The sequence below is a fragment of the Lissotriton helveticus genome, chromosome 7 (genome assembly GCF_964261635.1).
Source record: "Lissotriton helveticus chromosome 7, aLisHel1.1, whole genome shotgun sequence".
Classification (NCBI taxonomy): domain Eukaryota; kingdom Metazoa; phylum Chordata; class Amphibia; order Caudata; family Salamandridae; genus Lissotriton; species Lissotriton helveticus.
Window position 1 is genome coordinate 1,928,601,364 of NC_136068.1, and position 19,296 is coordinate 1,928,620,659.

The 19,296-nt window shown below is 48.2% G+C and overlaps 1 protein-coding gene across 1 annotated transcript in view; it reads left to right on the plus strand.

Moving 5' to 3' along the window:
* The window catches only part of LOC144770910 (uncharacterized), a 135,796-nt gene that overhangs the window by 91,267 nt on the left and 25,233 nt on the right, over positions 1 to 19,296 (plus strand). Inside the window, exon 6 of the mRNA XM_078655709.1 lies at positions 1,363 to 1,461. Within this exon, the coding sequence (XP_078511835.1) occupies positions 1,363 to 1,461 (99 nt within the window). The remainder of the gene's footprint in view (positions 1 to 1,362; positions 1,462 to 19,296) is intronic.

The window sequence follows — 19,296 nt, forward strand, 5'->3', positions numbered from 1 at the left end:
GAACCATGAGACCTATGCACTTCATTTTGATGTCGAAACATAGGTTTTGGGGGTCAAGTAGTCTTATAGAGACAGAAAATAACTCTTCAGAGCTACCCTATGATCCTCATAGACTAACTTTGGGCACCAACACTGTATTGCACCTCTGCACGTGGCTTCCCCAGTGCTGGTATCTGAACCTTTTGGTGCTGCCATGGACCTGGCCCCATACTCGCCCTAAATCCAGGAGATAGGTCTCGTACGTCGCTGTACTCTACCTGTATGCTGTATTTGTTTTTCCTCCAATAGGTTAACATTGCAGCCTCTGAAAATTGCTGTGTCAACATTTCAAAACTTAAAGCATTTCTATCTTGAAACGTACTTACCTGATCGTATTAGTTCTAATGCCTAAACTGATATATACAGATGCATGTTATTTGTATAAATTAGTGTGGATCTCCTTATTGAGTGGTGTGCATAGTTTATTGACTGTGTATGTATTTTGCAGAGGTCTCGCACTTCTCTCTGATAAGCTTAAGGCTGCTCTAAAAGAGCACCTTAGGATCGGTAGAGCGAGCCCCTGTCCACTAGTAAAGGAATACCCGGACTCTTTACACAGTATACCTCTTTTTGGTGTACAATATAAAGAGCCAGCTTCCTTCAACAAGGTATCCATTTTGTGCATGTCTGTTCATTCTAAGGACATATGATACAGATGTAAACAGCGGCAACATGCACCCATATACCCTCCCACGCATCACCATGGCCCCCAGCCGCAATCCTGAACCCTGATCCTGACCCCTGCACTGGCTCTAATCCTACAGTTGCATTGGCCAGAACCCTAACACTGAAACTAACTTCAACTTAGTCCTTCCTAGCACTACATCTAATCAAAATACTAACATTGAACATGACCCTATCTATAAACCTTACCTAAAGTTTGATCCTCATCGGAATCATATACTGTGTTTTTAAATTTCCTTTAAGTTTCAATTTCTTTCAAACGTTTGTCTTTTAAACCTTTTTGTTCGACATTTTATTTTTAAACTTTTTACCAAATACCACTCAATAACAAGTTTCTGTAGAAGGGGTTATCTAATCTCTCCAAACAGACAAACTTCCTTCATTAAGCTGCATAACCAGGTGTTCCTTTAGTACATGCCTGTTCATTCTAAGGACATATGATGGTAATGTAAACAGCAGCAACATACACACCCACACAAAAACACATCCACACACACACACACACCCTCCCACGCATCGCCAGCCCCCCTCCACAATTTCTCCAAACTCACCCTCCTTTAAATGCAAATCCTCTCACTTGTGTAATATGTATATTTGTTTATTATACTATTTTACTTAGATTTGATATTTGTCTTACAGGACATGAAACGATTTCAATCATTATAAAAGACGAGGAAGAGCCCTATTGCATTGATGATCCCGGCAGTAAGAGAAACAAAAGCACAAACAACTCCGCGTGTGAGTAAACAGTGCTTAGCGGTGTGGAATGAAAGGTTTTACATACTTTTAAGCCGTCACTGACAACACTTGTTGAAGCTAATGAAAGTATGTATTGGTATTTATATAGCACAAATATCGCTCGGATGAATTGGAATCCTGTACCTTCTTTGGGGATATGGGGTGCAGGAGGACAGTAAAATGTTGTATTATCTCTTGTACCTTTCAAATATTTACAGTTTTAGACACCAGGAGATTGAAGGGTTTGCACAGAATCACTTTATTTTCAGTTAAGTGTTTAGCCAGTATTGAAACCCAGGTCCCTGGGTTACAAAGTCTGCATCTTGGCTACTAAATAACATTTCCTCCCTGCAGATGTGTTACGGCCTTCTAATCCTCCATATATCCTCAAATCACCCTTTGAGTAAATGTCCACCATCCAAGTTCTCTTCTCAGGCGTAAGGCAACGGATGGCTTGTTCACACTTAAAACCTAATGCCAGAAATCTGCACTTAAGAGTCAATGGGGATCTGTCCCTCAATGCTCACATTTCATCTGTAGGCCAAATGAGTGTTTCTTATATAAAGGTAGATTTTGGTAGTTCAGAACCTATAACAAGAAAGTATGGCCTGCTATCATTTGCAAAAGAGGTTGGTATATCAAAGGGTTTTACTCATTCTGCCCCTGGGTAAATGCGACAGTCCATATTGACAAAGATTCTTAAGAGCCAGCCATTTCACCAATCACTGAAAGAATTAAACCCTGTCAAAGATATCCTATGATTTTAATATTCACAGATCCTCTACAGAGTTTAACATATTTAGATCAAATGCTTCTAAACCCTGGAACTTTAATCAAAGCACACAAACGTGGAGGAAGCAACAGCATGAATAAACAATATTTCAGGGACAACCTTAAACAACAAACCTCACAGAATAATCGTAGACCTGTCTTTCCTGCTGATGCCTTGTTTAACAAAGTTATACTGTGTTGACCCTCCAGAAAGAAACAAAAATAACTTATTGTCTCTCATTTTCCTTTCTTTAAATGGCATTTTAGTTTGTGGCTGTGCAGGTGTTGATCAGTGTTTATATGTCTACACTGAGGAGAGCTGTTTCTCTTCCTGTCAAGTTTGATCAGTTTCTATAGTTTTAAACCAGAAACAGAATAGCTTACTTTTAATATGTTTCTCCCCTACCCCTCACTCCCTCCCCCTCCTTTTCTCCCCACCCCTCTACTTGCTGGATTATTTTAATTCTTCTAACAGTCTTTGAGCAGTGCTGCGAGAGTCCTTAGCTAGTATTGTCCAATCCAGATTGCCCTTTGAGGCTTTCAGTGTCTAATATTTTATCAGTAAATAATGGTTCGTATTCAGATACGTGCAGGTCTCCCAGACTAACAGGTACTTATTGAAAGTGTTGAGTATACTTTAGATAATCAAGTAGTTATTTTCATGTCTTCCCTAAACATTCTCTTTTTTCAGACTATGTATTAGTTTTTCAAAGACCAGGGATTGCCATGCCGTAACTTGTGGAACCACTGCATTATAATTACGATTTCTTTTTACTTCCAGTATAAAGGGACAAAGGGTTTTGTGTCTCTAGTCATTAGCATTGAGAGAGCTCTATGTGAAGCATGCACTTGGTTTGAACTCTCAACCCCAGCTATAGCAGCCCTGGTTCATATGGTGTCTGCGTGCCAAGTACCTCTTTGATGTTACTCAGGATCGTCTTTCAATATAAGGACAGTTTTTTACATTACCACCATGTGTGTAGCATCATGCTTCGCTGTGTATCACATCTCACACATTTGGTGTTTGGTTCTGGATATATATGGGGGTGGGGGCTCCTTGAGTCACATAACATTGCTAGAGGACTTTACAGGCTGGCTCTCTTGAAGTAATACCCCTATGATGTTTTGGGGTGTCTCTCCAGACCCTGCCCCATTCCTTGTCTGGGATCCCTCTCTCCAAGGAGAGCTCCTACTTGGTTTGGTATCCCTACTGTCATTTGGCACATTCTTCTCCTAAAAGTTTGTAGATCCTTGGAATTGTGCCCCTCTTGCTTCTTTTTTTATTACCATTTTGTACTACAACAAATATCAGGGTCTCGCTGTGGGATTGCTGAGTATGTGCTCCTGGGTATCATGTATGTTGACACACATCATAGCAGACAATATCTGATCCTCGTACCTCCGACTGCAACGGTAGGATGTCAGGGCTCGCCCTTCCTCGTGGACTACCAATGTCTAAACCCAGACCAGGGATGGTCAGTACAATCGAACCCTTCCTTCAGTTGTCCGCTCCCCCACGAGCTCGGCACTGGGCTTCACCCGCAGTTGTGAACTCTGCACAGGTCAGTTTTTAATGCAGGTTATCTAGGTTCTCAAGCTCCTCGCTGCTTGATGAGTTAGTATGAAATAGATTTATAATTTCTCCCCACTTTAAAAAGTTGGTTCATCAATCTGGACCTCCCACAAATGCCGCCCCTCGTCCAGTGCCCACTCGGTCATATATTTCTGCCATAAGTTGTACCCAGGTGCCCTCAGTGAGATTCAACAAATTGCTGATCATCTCTTCTCTAGAAACAGTCCCAGGGCAACAGATGTGTGTGACATTCTACCCTTTCTAGGCCTCAGCTAGACAGTGCATGCACTGTCACTTTGAGGCATGTTGTTTACAATCAGTGGGCTTACAACCAGCCCACAGCTTACCATTTGTTAGCTTCAGCGTTGCTCATATATCCTTCGTTCCTGTTTGTCATGGAATGCATGCGTCATGCCTTTTCTTTTGCTTGTCCCTCCCCTGGAGAATTGACCGAGTACTTGTGTCCATCCACTTTTTGAAGCTATTTTGTGCTTAAGTGCTCCTGTTTTCACTCCTTTCTCCTCTCAAAGGCTGCCCATCCCTGTTGCTTCTTTTCCCTCTCACTACCCTTCTCCTCATCCATTTCTTCTCTATATACCCTTCATTCGTATTCGGCTTTTCCCCTATCCATCCGCTTATTACTCTCCGCCCCTTCTGCGTTCATTTTATTTTGCCATACACTAAATGAGCTATTGTTTGCATCCCTGAGAGCCCTAAAGCTGAAAAGTTTAGCATTCCACATAATAGCTGCTGCACAATTAGTTATAAGCCATGAAAAAAATATTTGCTTATAGAACAGGAAATTATTTTACACTGGTTGCTGGTTGTAGGAGAGTAGGGTCTGCTAACCTATGGTCACCCCAAATTTTTGCTTTTTGCTTCACTGGTTTTCGACTACTGAGGCTGTGGGCCTGCTAATCAGACCCCCAGCCTGCTGTTCTCTCTCTAAATTATTGATACATGTGCTATAGGTACATACCACAATTGGAAATGGACTCCTTGTCAGCCCCTGTACCATGCACTATAGGTGCTCAGGGCATAGGTGCCACCAAGGCCTACCAGGGGCTGCAGCATATCTTTTGCCACCCCTGGCTGGTTCTTAAATTGACACAACTGGCTGATCACTCAGCTGGGGCAAGGTGGTGTAATCACCCCTTGCTTAGGTATAGTATCCCTATATCTAAACCTATATCTGGACACATATAAACCTGTGAGCCACTCCTATGGAAGGCCTCATCAATCCTGGAGGCAGAGTGCGTGGTTTAATGTGAGATGGAGCTCTAGCATGAGCTGAGCCTGTCTGCAGCTGTCGGGAACCACTCCCTAAGCTGTTTCAGGATAATGCCATACCATATACTATTAAGTGCATTATAATCCTCGCGGTTATATAGCAACTTTGGTTTGGCGTTATCAAAACATGTCGTGTAAGGTGTCATACGATTTGGAATACTATCCCCTCGCCAGTTCTGGCGACGGGGATAGCATTCCACCCCTCTAGAGGGAGAAGACATGTTACTTTGCTGAAATGCGGTTAATTTTAAAAAGCCTCACATCCACAAAATGGATGCTTCTGCCACAGACACAGGTCTGACCCCCTGCAGCTGACCGAAACTCAGCCAAGGGGGCCTGGACAAAGGGTTTCCTGTCGCAGGGCGGTGTTACACCCCCTCAGACAGGAGATAGTGGATTGTAGCAGGGAGGTTTGAAAGAAACCAGACAGTGCCTGGGGAGCACAAGGCTGCCCCTTGCATAATCCGGCCAAACCGGTTCTGGGGCACTCCAGCCCCCGTCCCAGTGCGGCCAGGATCAAAGGAAGGGGGTGTAACCACCCACTTCCTGGGTCCCACCCATAGGAGGGGACCTAGCAGGTAATCCAGCCCCCCAGATTCGAGAAAGAGTGGGAGCAGTGCCAATGCACTTCAGATTATCCTGATGAAACATAAGAAACGAAACTCTGGACCCTTCGACATCCTACTCAACGTAGAAGACTGAAGAATCTCCCTTGTGGTCAAGGAGTGACCACCCTGTGCAAACAGGCACCATCCAGCCTTCGACGTCTGCTTTGTTGCAGTTCTCGCCGGAACTCGAGCGACAGAGATCGACGAGATCAAGCTTGCCTGCCTTCCAACAGCCCGATCCACAGTCCCTGCAGAGCGGAGACCCGTGGAGGCGACCGGAAGCGTGGGGCACGCCATCTTGAATTGACCACGAGACGCTGACCGTGCAGCCCACGAGTGACCCTCGAAGCTGTGCACCGGGGTTTGAGAAGCCCCAACCCTGAGCCACTCTTGCACCGAAGTTCAGCCCTCCACACTCGACGAGTGCTGCGTGGGGCCCTTCTGCTCCATTTGGCTCAACGCGTTGGTCCGGTCACTTGCCACCCGGCTTGTGGCCCCTGTACCGACGAAACTTGAAATTCGACCTGCGATTCTGGTTGCTCCAGATTTGCACCAGCTCCCCTGAAAAGGAGCCCCCACTCTGACCCTCCTGGTTCGAGTGAGAAGCAATCTCCCGGTTTCGCGTAGATTGCTTTTGCCAAGTGTTGTTTGCTCCAATCTTGAAGCCGACAGCGCCGACGGCGAGAGCCTGCGTGGGACAGATCGTGACCCGCTCCTGGACGTCGTAGATGCCCCAGAGCCCACGGGACAGCGGAGAGAAGCTCCTCGACAACCACCTGATTGCGCCCGACATTGCCTGGTTCCATCCTGGTTCCACCCTGGTCACTGCTGAGTGACCCAGACTCTGTCCCCTCTGCTTTCAGGTACTTTTCGACTTGAGTCCACCCTTGGACTCCACCGGACACTTCTCTTTCACCTCGCCTGCAGCCCTTTCAGCTCCAAGCACCAAGAACCTGCGTGACGAAACCCGACTCAACTTCGACCCTGTGCACCCACTTCCTGTGGGTGAGGTAACATTGCAACGCCGGTGTTCCCACACTGGTACACACCTCTAGGGTCTGTGTCTCAAGTTTTGTTCCTCTAGGTTCAGCGGAAGTGTCCTTAATCTCTAACTTTGTAACTTTTACGCACCATTGACTTTACATTGATGCAAGCCGCACTTTACGTGCTGCACCCGAATCCCGCGGGCTTTTCCCGACTTCAGCATTGCTAGTCCTGACTGCTCCCAGCGATTCCCTAGGCCCTAGGCCTAACCACTGATCGATTGGTATCTCTTATACCATTTTTTTAGTATATGGTTTGAGTGGCCCCTAGGCCTCATCCAAAATTGTGCAACTTTGTATGTTATACTGTGCTTTTGATTTAACGCTTGTGCCCCTTTATTCATAAAGAATACTGGGGATTGTCTTTAGTAATAAATACATATATTTTTATAATATATACTTGTGTGGTGTCCTTTCATTTGATATTACAGGATTGTATGTGGTAAAACAGCTCGCTTAACACGACCTCTTAAGTTAAGTCTTTAGGCTGCTTAGTTCATGCTACCCCTAGGATAGCTTGTCTAATAAGGTTGACTTACAACCAGACACCATAAGGGTTGTTTGGACTGATACACAGTGGTTCCAGAATTGGAAACATTATATATCAGGCCAGCTTCTCACATTGGTGAGCAGCGGTGCGGATTTGAGCTTGCTGTTGTTTTACCATTGCAATCTTTTTATCAAATTGAAAGATCACATCAAGTACCTCTAGGTACATATAAATCAAAAGCTTAGCATATTAAGTTCTACTGAACTTAGTAGTTGTAGAGTAAAGGGATTAGCACACCCTGACTACAACTCACTAGTAAGGTACAGTAGGGAACACTTAGTGTAGGTAGGTGCATCACTTACACCACACTAGAGTCATGTCTGACACAGGAAAGGCCTCAGGGTCTGGTTCTGTGACAGTTGACCTTACCAAGGCAACTTCCAGCTATGACAAGTGTGAGAAGTTGGCCTGGTAGGGGATGTTTCCAATTCTGGAACCACCTACTACCTGACCAAACAATCCCCTTATGGTGTCTGGTTGTAAGTCAACCTTATTAGACAAGCTATCCTAGGGGTAGCATGGACTAAGCAGCCTAAAGGCTTAACTTAAGAGGTCGTGTTAAGCGAGCTGTTTTACCACATACAATCCTGTAATACCAAATGAAAGGACACCACACAAGTATATATTATAAAAATATATGTGTTTATTACTAAAAACAATCCCCAGTATTCTTTATGAATAAAGGGGCACAAGCGTTAAATCAAAAGCACTGTTTAAACATACAAAGTTGCACAATTATGGATGAGGGCAGGGGGCCACTCAAACCATATACTAAACAAGTGGTATAAGAGAGGCCACTCGAACAGTGGTTAGGCCTAGGGCCTAGGGAATCGCTGGGAGCAGTCAGGACAAGCAATGCTGAAGTCGGGAATGGCCCTCGGGATTCGGGAGATGTGCGGAAAGCGCACGCATGCACCAATGTTAACCAATGGTGCGTAAAAGTCAAATAGTTAAAGTTTAAGGACACTTCCGCTGAACCTAGAGGAACAAAACTTAACACACAGACCCTAGAGGTGTGCACCAGTGTGGGAACACCGGCGGAGCAAAGTTACCTCACCCACAGGAAGTGGGTGCACAGGGTCGAAGTGGCGTCGGGTTTTGACACGCAGGCTCTTGGTGCTTGAAGCTGAAAGGGCTGCAGGCAGGGTGAAGACGAAGTGTCCGGTGGAGTCCAAGGGTGGACTCAAGTTGTAGAGTACCTGAAAGCAGAGGGGACAGAGTCTGGGTCACTCAGCAGTGACCAGGGTGGAACCAGGACGGAACCAGGCAATGTCGGGCGCAATCAGGTGGTCGTCGAGGCGCTTCTCTTCGCTGTCACGTGGGCTCTGGGGCATCTGCGACGTCCAGGAGCAGGTCACGATCTGTCCCACGCAGGCTCTCACCGTCGGTGCAGTCGGCTTCCGGTTTGGAGCAAACAAGCCTTGGTAAGAGCAATCCACGCGGGATTGGAAGATGGCGTCTCACTCGGACCAGGAAGGTCAGAGTCGGGGCTCCCTTTCAGGGGAGCTGGTGTGGATCTGGAGCAACCAGAATCACGAGTCTTCTTTTGTAGTTCGTCGGCACAGGGACCACAAGCCAGCTGGCAAGTGACCGGGCCAACGCGTTGAGCCAAATCGTGCCAAAGGGCCCCACGCAGCACTCGTCGAGTGTGGAGGGCTGAACTTCGGCTCAGGAGTAGCTCAGGGTGGGGGCTTCTCAAACCCCGGTGTACAGCTTCGAGGGTCACTCGTGGGCTGCACGGTCAGCGTCTCGTGGTCACTTCAAGATGGCGTGCCCCACGCTTCCGGTCGCCTCCACGGGTCTCAGCTTTGCAGGGACTGTGGATCGGGCTGTTAGAAGCTGGGCAGGCTTGATCTCGTCGATCTCAGTCGCTCGAGTTCCGGCGGGAACTGCAACTAAGTAGACGTCGAGGGCTGGATGGTGCCTGCTGCTGCAGGGTGGTCACTCCTTGACCACAAGGGAGATTCTTCGGGCTTCCACGTTGAGATGGAGGGCGAAGGGTCCAGAATATCGTTTCAAATGTTTCTTCCAGGAAATCTGATGTGCATTGGCACTGCTCCCACTCTTATTCGAATCTGGTGGGCGTGATTACCTGCTAGGTCCCCTCCTATGGGTGGGACCCAGGAAGTGGGTGGATACACCCCCTTCCTTTGATCCAGGCCGCCCTGGCACGAGGGCTGGAGTGCCCCAGAACCGGTTTGGCCGGATTATGCAAGGGGCAGCCTTGTGCGCCCCAGGCAGTGTCTGGTTTCTTTCAAACCTCCCTGCTACAATACACTATCTCCTGTCTGGAGGGCGGTGACACCCTCCTGTGACAGGAAACCCTTTGTCCAGGACCCCCTTGACTGGGTTTCGGTCAGCTCCAGGGGTCCAGACATTTGTCTGTGGCAGAGGCATCCATTTTGTGGATCTTAAGGCCTTTGGAGAAATCAACCGCATTAAAGTGAAGTAACATGTCTTACCCCTCTAGAGGGGTGGAATGCCATCCCCGTCGCCAGAACTGGCGAGGGGATGGTATTCCAAAGCGTATGACACCTTACACGACATGTTTTGATAAAGCCAAACCAGAGTTGCTAAATAACCGCGAGGATTATAAGGCACTTAATAGTATATGGTATGGCATTATCCTGAAACAGCTTAGGGATTTGTTCCCGACGGCTGCAGACAGGCTCAGCTCATGCTAGAGCTCCATCTCACATAAAAACCATGCACCCAGCCTCCAGGATTGGTGAGGCCTGTCTATAGGAGTGGCTCACAGGTTTACATGTGTCCAGATATAGGTTTAGACATAGGTATACTATATCTAAGCAAGGGGTGTGTACACCACCTTACCCCAGCTGAGTGATCAGCCAGTTGTGTCAATTTAAGGACCAGCCAGGGGTGGCAAAAGATATGCTGCAGCCCCTGGTAGGCCTTAGTGGCTCCTATGCCCTGTGCACCTATAGTGCATTCTACAGGGGCTGACAAGGAGTCCATTTCCAATTGGTATGTACCTAGGGTACATGGAATCCATTTTACAGAGAGAGCAGATGGCCTGGGGCCCTGATTAGCAGGGAACCAGGTCAACTAAGTCAAAAAACCAGCTAAACACAGGCAAAAAATCCGGGGTAACCATAGTCAGGTAGCCACCTTCCTACATAACCCCCCCCCAAACGAAAGGAGATAAGGCTATCCTTGGCCAGGTAAGCCTATATTGCCTGAGTGGCCATATAAGGAAGTACCTGCACTAGCATGGGTACCCCCTGTCTCATGGTCCACTAAGCAGTCCCTCACCCTTTGGGTATTAGAGGGTCTCCACCATAGGGAATCACTACCTTGGGTGTGTTTATGCAAAGTTAAAGGTTGGTTTGGATATGGAGTTTTGAAGTGAGGCTCTACTAAGTTAGGGCTTGGCTTCCTCCAATTATCTTCCACCATGTGTGCCTTTCTTTCTTTAACTGAGTTGCACTGTGCTCTCAGGGTCAACCTCTGGCTACCTAAAGCTGGAGGCTGGGTCCCTCTGTTTGGCTTGCTGGAGGGACAGTTCATGTTTGGGCCCCTTGGGTCCCAGGTTTGGCTGTGCCCAACAGAATCCATCTGTGGGAGGTCCCTAACTACTTTTAAGGGGGCTCCCTCAGGAGTTTTTAAAGTTTTCACCTTACTAGGGCTACTAGTTTTGGTGCACCTAATCTTTTGATGGGGGTGCTTTATTTGACAGGGGGCCCTCTGGGTCTCACTGTCCTTCTTGTCCTCTGCAGCCCTGGGCTGGCTAAGGCAAGGTAGAGAGGGGCAGGTTACCTGCTCCAGACTGGGTCCCACCTGAGAAGGGTCCACTGACATCAGAGGTTCTGTCAGGCTAGGCCCAACCACCTCTGGGGCAGCTCCTTCATCAGGGGTAAGATCAGTTCCCTGAGGAGGCTGATCCTGTCCTAAAGTCTGGTGAGGGGGAGACTTCTCTTCCTCCTCCATGCTCTCAGTTTGTGTGGAGTTATCCATCATTTCAGGTTTCACAACACACATGTCAGTTTGAGTTTGGGCTGTGGCCATCACAGCCCCACCAACCTTTTCAGGAGGAGACTCAGTTTTGGTTTCTGCTGTTATCATAACAGCTTTGCTATTCTGTTCAGGAAGAGCTTTTACTAAAGATGGGGCAGAGAGTTTCTCAGCCCTACCAACCTTTTCAGGAAGGACATCTTGGATTGGGGCTGTAGCCAGTACAGCCTCACTAACCTTTCCATGGGAATTCACCATTCTAGAATGGGTTTCCTGTTCAACCTCAGCCCAGGCTGAGATTTCTAAATCATTCCCCAGTAGACAGTCTACAGGCAAGTTTGGGGACACTGCCACTCTCTTTGGGCCAGTGACACCTCCCCAGCTGAGACTTACTACTGCCATGGGATGATTTGTTTGGATGCCATCAATGTTTATTACCTGGTATGTGGCACCAGGTAAAAGTTGCTTAGAGGGGACTATGCCATCAGCCACCATGGTGATGCTAGCCCCTGTGTCTCTAAAAGCTTCAACTCTTAAACCATTGATGATGGGTTCTTGTCTATACTTGCTCAAAGTATTTGGGCAAGCAGAGAAGTTGGCAAACCCCATGCCAGCCTCATAAACAAGATCATTGGGTGATGGGGACCTGGATAGGCCAGGGTCCACCTGATTTCCAAAAGTAAACCCACCCAGATTCCTGGGTGTGCTTCCACTTCCTGGGGGATTACTGCTGACAGTAACAGGAGGTGTTGAAGCTGGCTTTGGAGGTATATTTTCTTTATTGTTATTCTTGGGACAACAGCTGTCTGTTTTGTAATGCCCCACCTGTTTACAGGGATAACAATAGGGCTTTTTCTCAGTTGAAGAAGTGTCTTGGGACCCACCCCCATCCTTGGAGTTTTGGGGCCCTGGGGAAGTCTTTTCTTTATTTTTATCCCCCCCCTTATCTTGAGGCTTGGTAGACTCCTTCTTCTGGTTACTGTCCTGATTCTTAGGCCTAATCCTGGTTCTGACCCATTTGTCTGCCTTCTTTCCCAATTCTTGGGGAGAGGTCAGATCAGAGTCCACCAGGTGCTGGTGTAAGAGCTGGTTCTGACAATTACTTAGGATCTGCTCCCTCATAATCAAATTATACAATCCTGTAAAGTCATGTACTTTGCTGCCATGTAGCCAACCCTCCAGAGCCTTAGTAGCACAATCTACAAAATCAGTCCAGTCCTGAGTCTGTGTCTTCTGGGTATCTCTGAACTTCAACCTGTACTGTTCAGTGGTTAAGCCAAACCCATCTATCAGAACACTCTTCAGGACTTTGTAATTGTTTGCATCCTCATGTCTAACAGTGAGGAGCTTATCTCTCCCTTTCTCTGAAAAGGAGTACCATAAGATTGCTGCCCACTGTTCCTCAGGAACCTGCTGTACCATGCAGGCTCTCTCAAGAGCAGTCATCCATTTGTGGATGTCATCCCCTTCTTTGAAGGGGGGCACAATCTTTGTCAGGTTTCTACTATCATAGGACCTGGGTTTCTCTTTAGGAATATTGCTGCCACCAGTGGCATCTAAGCCACACAATTTTTTCTCTCTTGCCAAGGCAAGTTTAGCTTGGGCCATGCTAAGTTTAGCTTGAGCCAAGGCTACCTCCTCCCTCTCTATTTGGAGTTGGACAGCCCTCATTCTGGCCCTATGCTCAGCTTTTTGAGAAGCAGTCATGCCTCTCTCTGATTCTCTGGAGGCACTAGAAATATGAGAGTCCCCTGAGGGAGATCTCACTCTTCTGTTGTCTGGGAGAATCACATGTTGGGTTCTGGGGAGGTGCTGGCCCTCTCCATTCCCCAGTAGGTCCAAGTTGGCCTGGCTAAGCCTACCAACTGGAACCTGGCTACCCTGATCCTGTACTTCTAAGTCCTCAACCTCTGAGTCCTCATCCAAGTCATCATCATCCTCCTCTTCAGGGGGATCAACTACAGGGGGGTTCTCTGTGTCTAGGGAAGCTGCTTTTGCCTTCTCTAAGTCATCCTGTTCTAGGATTTCTACCAGGATTAGGCAGGTGGGGCTTCTGCCCCTTTTTAACCCTCTTGCTTTGCACAAGGCAATCAAGTCTCTGCGGGTTAGTTTGTCATATCCAAAAGTTGCCTGGGTAGGGTCAACTGTCACAGGAGTAGACCCTGAGGCTTTTCCTGTGTCAGACATGGTTACTAGTGAGGTGTAAGTGGTGCACTTACCTACACTAAGTGTTTTCCTACTGGACCTTGCTAGTGAGTTGTAGTCAGGGGTGTGCTACTCCCTTCAACCTACAACTACTAAGTTCAGTAGAACTGAATATGCTAAGCTTTTGATTTTATATGTACCTAGAGGTACTTGATGTGATCTTTCAATTTGATATAAAGATTGCAATGGTAAAACAACAGCAAGCTCAAATCCGCACCGCTGCTCACCAATGTGAGAAGTTGGCCTGGTAGGGGATGTTTCCAATTCTGGAACCACCTACTACCTGACCAAACAATCCCCTTATGGTGTCTGGTTGTAAGTCAACCTTATTAGACAAGCTATCCTAGGGGTAGCATGGACTAAGCAGCCTAAAGGCTTAACTTAAGAGGTCGTGTTAAGCGAGCTGTTTTACCACATACAATCCTGTAATACCAAATGAAAGGACACCACACAAGTATATATTATAAAAATATATGTGTTTATTACTAAAAACAATCCCCAGTATTCTTTATGAATAAAGGGGCACAAGCGTTAAATCAAAAGCACTGTTTAAACATACAAAGTTGCACAATTATGGATGAGGGCAGGGGGCCACTCAAACCATATACTAAACAAGTGGTATAAGAGAGGCCACTCGAACAGTGGTTAGGCCTAGGGCCTAGGGAATCGCTGGGAGCAGTCAGGACAAGCAATGCTGAAGTCGGGAATGGCCCTCGGGATTCGGGAGATGTGCGGAAAGCGCACGCATGCACCAATGTTAACCAATGGTGCGTAAAAGTCAAATAGTTAAAGTTTAAGGACACTTCCGCTGAACCTAGAGGAACAAAACTTAACACACAGACCCTAGAGGTGTGCACCAGTGTGGGAACACCGGCGGAGCAAAGTTACCTCACCCACAGGAAGTGGGTGCACAGGGTCGAAGTGGCGTCGGGTTTTGACACGCAGGCTCTTGGTGCTTGAAGCTGAAAGGGCTGCAGGCAGGGTGAAGACGAAGTGTCCGGTGGAGTCCAAGGGTGGACTCAAGTTGTAGAGTACCTGAAAGCAGAGGGGACAGAGTCTGGGTCACTCAGCAGTGACCAGGGTGGAACCAGGACGGAACCAGGCAATGTCGGGCGCAATCAGGTGGTCGTCGAGGCGCTTCTCTTCGCTGTCACGTGGGCTCTGGGGCATCTGCGACGTCCAGGAGCAGGTCACGATCTGTCCCACGCAGGCTCTCACCGTCGGTGCAGTCGGCTTCCGGTTTGGAGCAAACAAGCCTTGGTAAGAGCAATCCACGCGGGATTGGAAGATGGCGTCTCACTCGGACCAGGAAGGTCAGAGTCGGGGCTCCCTTTCAGGGGAGCTGGTGTGGATCTGGAGCAACCAGAATCACGAGTCTTCTTTTGTAGTTCGTCGGCACAGGGACCACAAGCCAGCTGGCAAGTGACCGGGCCAACGCGTTGAGCCAAATCGTGCCAAAGGGCCCCACGCAGCACTCGTCGAGTGTGGAGGGCTGAACTTCGGCTCAGGAGTAGCTCAGGGTGGGGGCTTCTCAAACCCCGGTGTACAGCTTCGAGGGTCACTCGTGGGCTGCACGGTCAGCGTCTCGTGGTCACTTCAAGATGGCGTGCCCCACGCTTCCGGTCGCCTCCACGGGTCTCAGCTTTGCAGGGACTGTGGATCGGGCTGTTAGAAGCTGGGCAGGCTTGATCTCGTCGATCTCAGTCGCTCGAGTTCCGGCGGGAACTGCAACTAAGTAGACGTCGAGGGCTGGATGGTGCCTGCTGCTGCAGGGTGGTCACTCCTTGACCACAAGGGAGATTCTTCGGGCTTCCACGTTGAGATGGAGGGCGAAGGGTCCAGAATATCGTTTCAAATGTTTCTTCCAGGAAATCTGATGTGCATTGGCACTGCTCCCACTCTTATTCGAATCTGGTGGGCGTGATTACCTGCTAGGTCCCCTCCTATGGGTGGGACCCAGGAAGTGGGTGGATACACCCCCTTCCTTTGATCCAGGCCGCCCTGGCACGAGGGCTGGAGTGCCCCAGAACCGGTTTGGCCGGATTATGCAAGGGGCAGCCTTGTGCGCCCCAGGCAGTGTCTGGTTTCTTTCAAACCTCCCTGCTACAATACACTATCTCCTGTCTGGAGGGCGGTGACACCCTCCTGTGACAGGAAACCCTTTGTCCAGGACCCCCTTGACTGGGTTTCGGTCAGCTCCAGGGGTCCAGACATTTGTCTGTGGCAGAGGCATCCATTTTGTGGATCTTAAGGCCTTTGGAGAAATCAACCGCATTAAAGTGAAGTAACATGTCTTACCCCTCTAGAGGGGTGGAATGCCATCCCCGTCGCCAGAACTGGCGAGGGGATGGTATTCCAAAGCGTATGACACCTTACACGACATGTTTTGATAAAGCCAAACCAGAGTTGCTAAATAACCGCGAGGATTATAAGGCACTTAATAGTATATGGTATGGCATTATCCTGAAACAGCTTAGGGATTTGTTCCCGACGGCTGCAGACAGGCTCAGCTCATGCTAGAGCTCCATCTCACATAAAAACCATGCACCCAGCCTCCAGGATTGGTGAGGCCTGTCTATAGGAGTGGCTCACAGGTTTACATGTGTCCAGATATAGGTTTAGACATAGGTATACTATATCTAAGCAAGGGGTGTGTACACCACCTTACCCCAGCTGAGTGATCAGCCAGTTGTGTCAATTTAAGGACCAGCCAGGGGTGGCAAAAGATATGCTGCAGCCCCTGGTAGGCCTTAGTGGCTCCTATGCCCTGTGCACCTATAGTGCATTCTACAGGGGCTGACAAGGAGTCCATTTCCAATTGGTATGTACCTAGGGTACATGGAATCCATTTTACAGAGAGAGCAGATGGCCTGGGGCCCTGATTAGCAGGGAACCAGGTCAACTAAGTCAAAAAACCAGCTAAACACAGGCAAAAAAATCCGGGGTAACCATAGTCAGGTAGCCACCTTCCTACAACAAGCTAACCCACAAAGACTTGGTTGCCTTGTGCATCTCAAGAGGGTTAAAAAGGGGCAGAAGTCCCACCAGTCCTTCCCTGATAGCCATTCTAGAACAGGATGACTTAGACAAGGCGAATGCAGTTCCCTTAGAGTCAGGAGATGGAGTGAACCCCCCTGTAACTGATACCACTCCAGAGGAGGAAGAAGAAGAGGAGGAAGAGGAGGAGGATGGTTCAGACTTAGATGAACCTGAAGATCAGGATCAAGGGGTTAACCAGGTTGTAGTTGCCAGGCTTAACCAGGCCAACTTAAACCTACTGGGAAATGGAGAGGGCCAGCACCTCCCCAGGTCCCACCAGAGCATTCTCCCAGGCAACAGAAGAGTGAGATCTCCATCAGGGGACTCTCATATTTCTAGTGCCTCCAGAGAATCTCAGAGAGGCACGACTGCCTCACAAAAGATAGAGCATAAGGCCAGGATGAGAGCTGTCAAACTCCAAATAGAGAGGGAGGAGGTAGCCCTGGCTCAAGCTAGGCTTGCCTTGGCAAGAGAGCAGAAATTGTGTGGCTTAGATGCCACTGGTGGCAGCATATTTCCTAGAAAAAAAGACAGGAGCTATGATAATAGAAACCTGACAAAAATTGTGGCCCCCTACAAGGAAGGGGATGACATCCACAAATGGATGACTGCTCTTGAGAGAGCCTGCATGGTACAGCAGGTTCCTCAGGATCAGTGGGCTGCAATTTTATGGTACTCCTTTTCAGAGAAAGGGAGGGACAGGCTCCTCACAGTTAGACCTGAGGATGCCAAAAACTACTCTGTCCTGAAGAGTGCTCTTATTGAAGGGTTTGGCCTAACCACTGAGCAATACAGGTTGTTGTTCAGAGACACCCAAAAAGCACAGACTCAGGACTGGACTGATTTTGTGGATTGTGCCACTAAGGCTCTGGAGGGTTGGTTGCAGGGAAGTAAAGTTTCAGACTATACAGGATTGTACAATCTTATCATGAGAGAACAGATCCTTAATAACTGTACAAACCAGCTGTTGCATCAATACCTTATTGACTCTGATCTGACCTCTCCCCAAGAATTGGGAAAGAAGGCAGACAAATGGGTCAGAACAAGGATTAAGCAGAAACCCCAGAACCAAGGTGGTGACCAGAAGAAAACAGACCAGAAGGGTGGGAATCAGAAAGATAAAGAAAAGGACCAGAAGTCTTCAGGCCCCCAAACTAATAATAAGGAGGGTGGTCCCCAAAATGGAAATGGGAACAAGAAAAAGAAGAATAATGGCCCAAAGAAACCTTGGTGTAATAACTGCAAATCAGTTTCACACTGGGGCAGTGAATGCACCAAGACCAATCCAGTCCCCACCACTGCAGCTCCTAAAGCACCTGCACCCCCTAGTTCAGTAAGCAGTGGTGGAACACAGCCAAAGGGTGTAGTAGGGTTAACCCTGGGTACTGAAGTGGGATCTGGCCTAGTCAGAATCCCTACTCAGGCAGTTCTCCTGTATGATGTGGACCTAGCTTTGTCCACTACAGTGAGTCCCAGTAACCTGGGCAAATATAGGCAGACGCCTTTAATCAATGAGAAACTGGCTCAGGCCTACAGGGACACATGTGCCAGTGTCACAATGGTGACACCTGACTTTGTGGACCCTGGACAGATTGTACTAGGTGAAAGTTACCTAGTGACCAATGCCAGCAACTCCACTACTTCCCATAGTGTGGCAGTTGTGAACTTCTCCTGGGGAGGGGTAGATGGCCTAAAGAAAGTTGTTGTGAGTGCAGACCTCCCAGTAGACTGTCTGTTAGGCAATGATCTTGAAAGCTCAGTTTGGTCAGAAGTGGAGTACAGGACTCATGCAGAAATGCTAGGGATTTCAGCTCATGTCCTTGCAGTGACAAGGTCTCAGGCTAAGAAGTGCCTTCCTGAACCAGTGGTGGATCTGGAAACAATAGACCAACCACAACCCAAGAGAAGGAGCAAGAGAGGAAAGGCTGAGCCTTCCACCTTGCCCCAGGTTGAGGATCAAGTTTCACAGGAAACTGATTCTGCAGTCCAAGAGGAGACTGTCTCTGAGGAACTTGAACCTGACCAGGTTGAGTTTCTGGGGACAGGGGGACCCTCAAGGGCAGACCTGAGGCAGGCTCAATTAGATTGCCCTTCACTTGAACCCCTCAGACAGCAGGCTGCTGCTGAGGCTGCAGGGGATGCCCAAGGTACCCATACTGTGTATTGGGATGATGGACTCCTTTACTCAGAGGCTAGAGACCCCAAGCCTGGTACAGCCAGGAGGTTGGTCATACCTCTGAAGTTTAGGGGGTTCCTTCTTACCTTGGCCCATGATATCCCCCTTGCAGGACACTTAGGCCAGAACAAAACGTGGGACAGGCTTGTTTCACACTTTCACTGGCCTCATATGTCAGAAAATGTCAAGGAGTTTTGTCGCTCCTGTGTCACTTGCCAAGCCAGTGGTAAGTCAGGTGGCACAACAAAGGCCCCCCTAATACCACTACCTGTGGTGGGGGTACCCTTTGAACGTGTTGGAATAGACATTGTGGGTCCCATGGATCCTCAAACAGCATCTGGGAACAGATTTATACTGGTGGTAGTGGATCATGCCACCAGGTACCCAGAAGCAATTCCCCTGAGGACCACCACAGCACCTGTGGTGGCAAAAGCCCTCATTTCAGTTTTCTCAAGAGTGGGCTTTCCAAAGGAGGTATTATCAGACAGAGGTACTAACTTCATGTCTAGTTATCTAAAAGCAATGTGGAAGGAATGTGGAGTAAACTACAAGTTTACCACACCCTATCACCCACAGTGCAATGGGCTTGTGGAGAGATTCAACAAGAC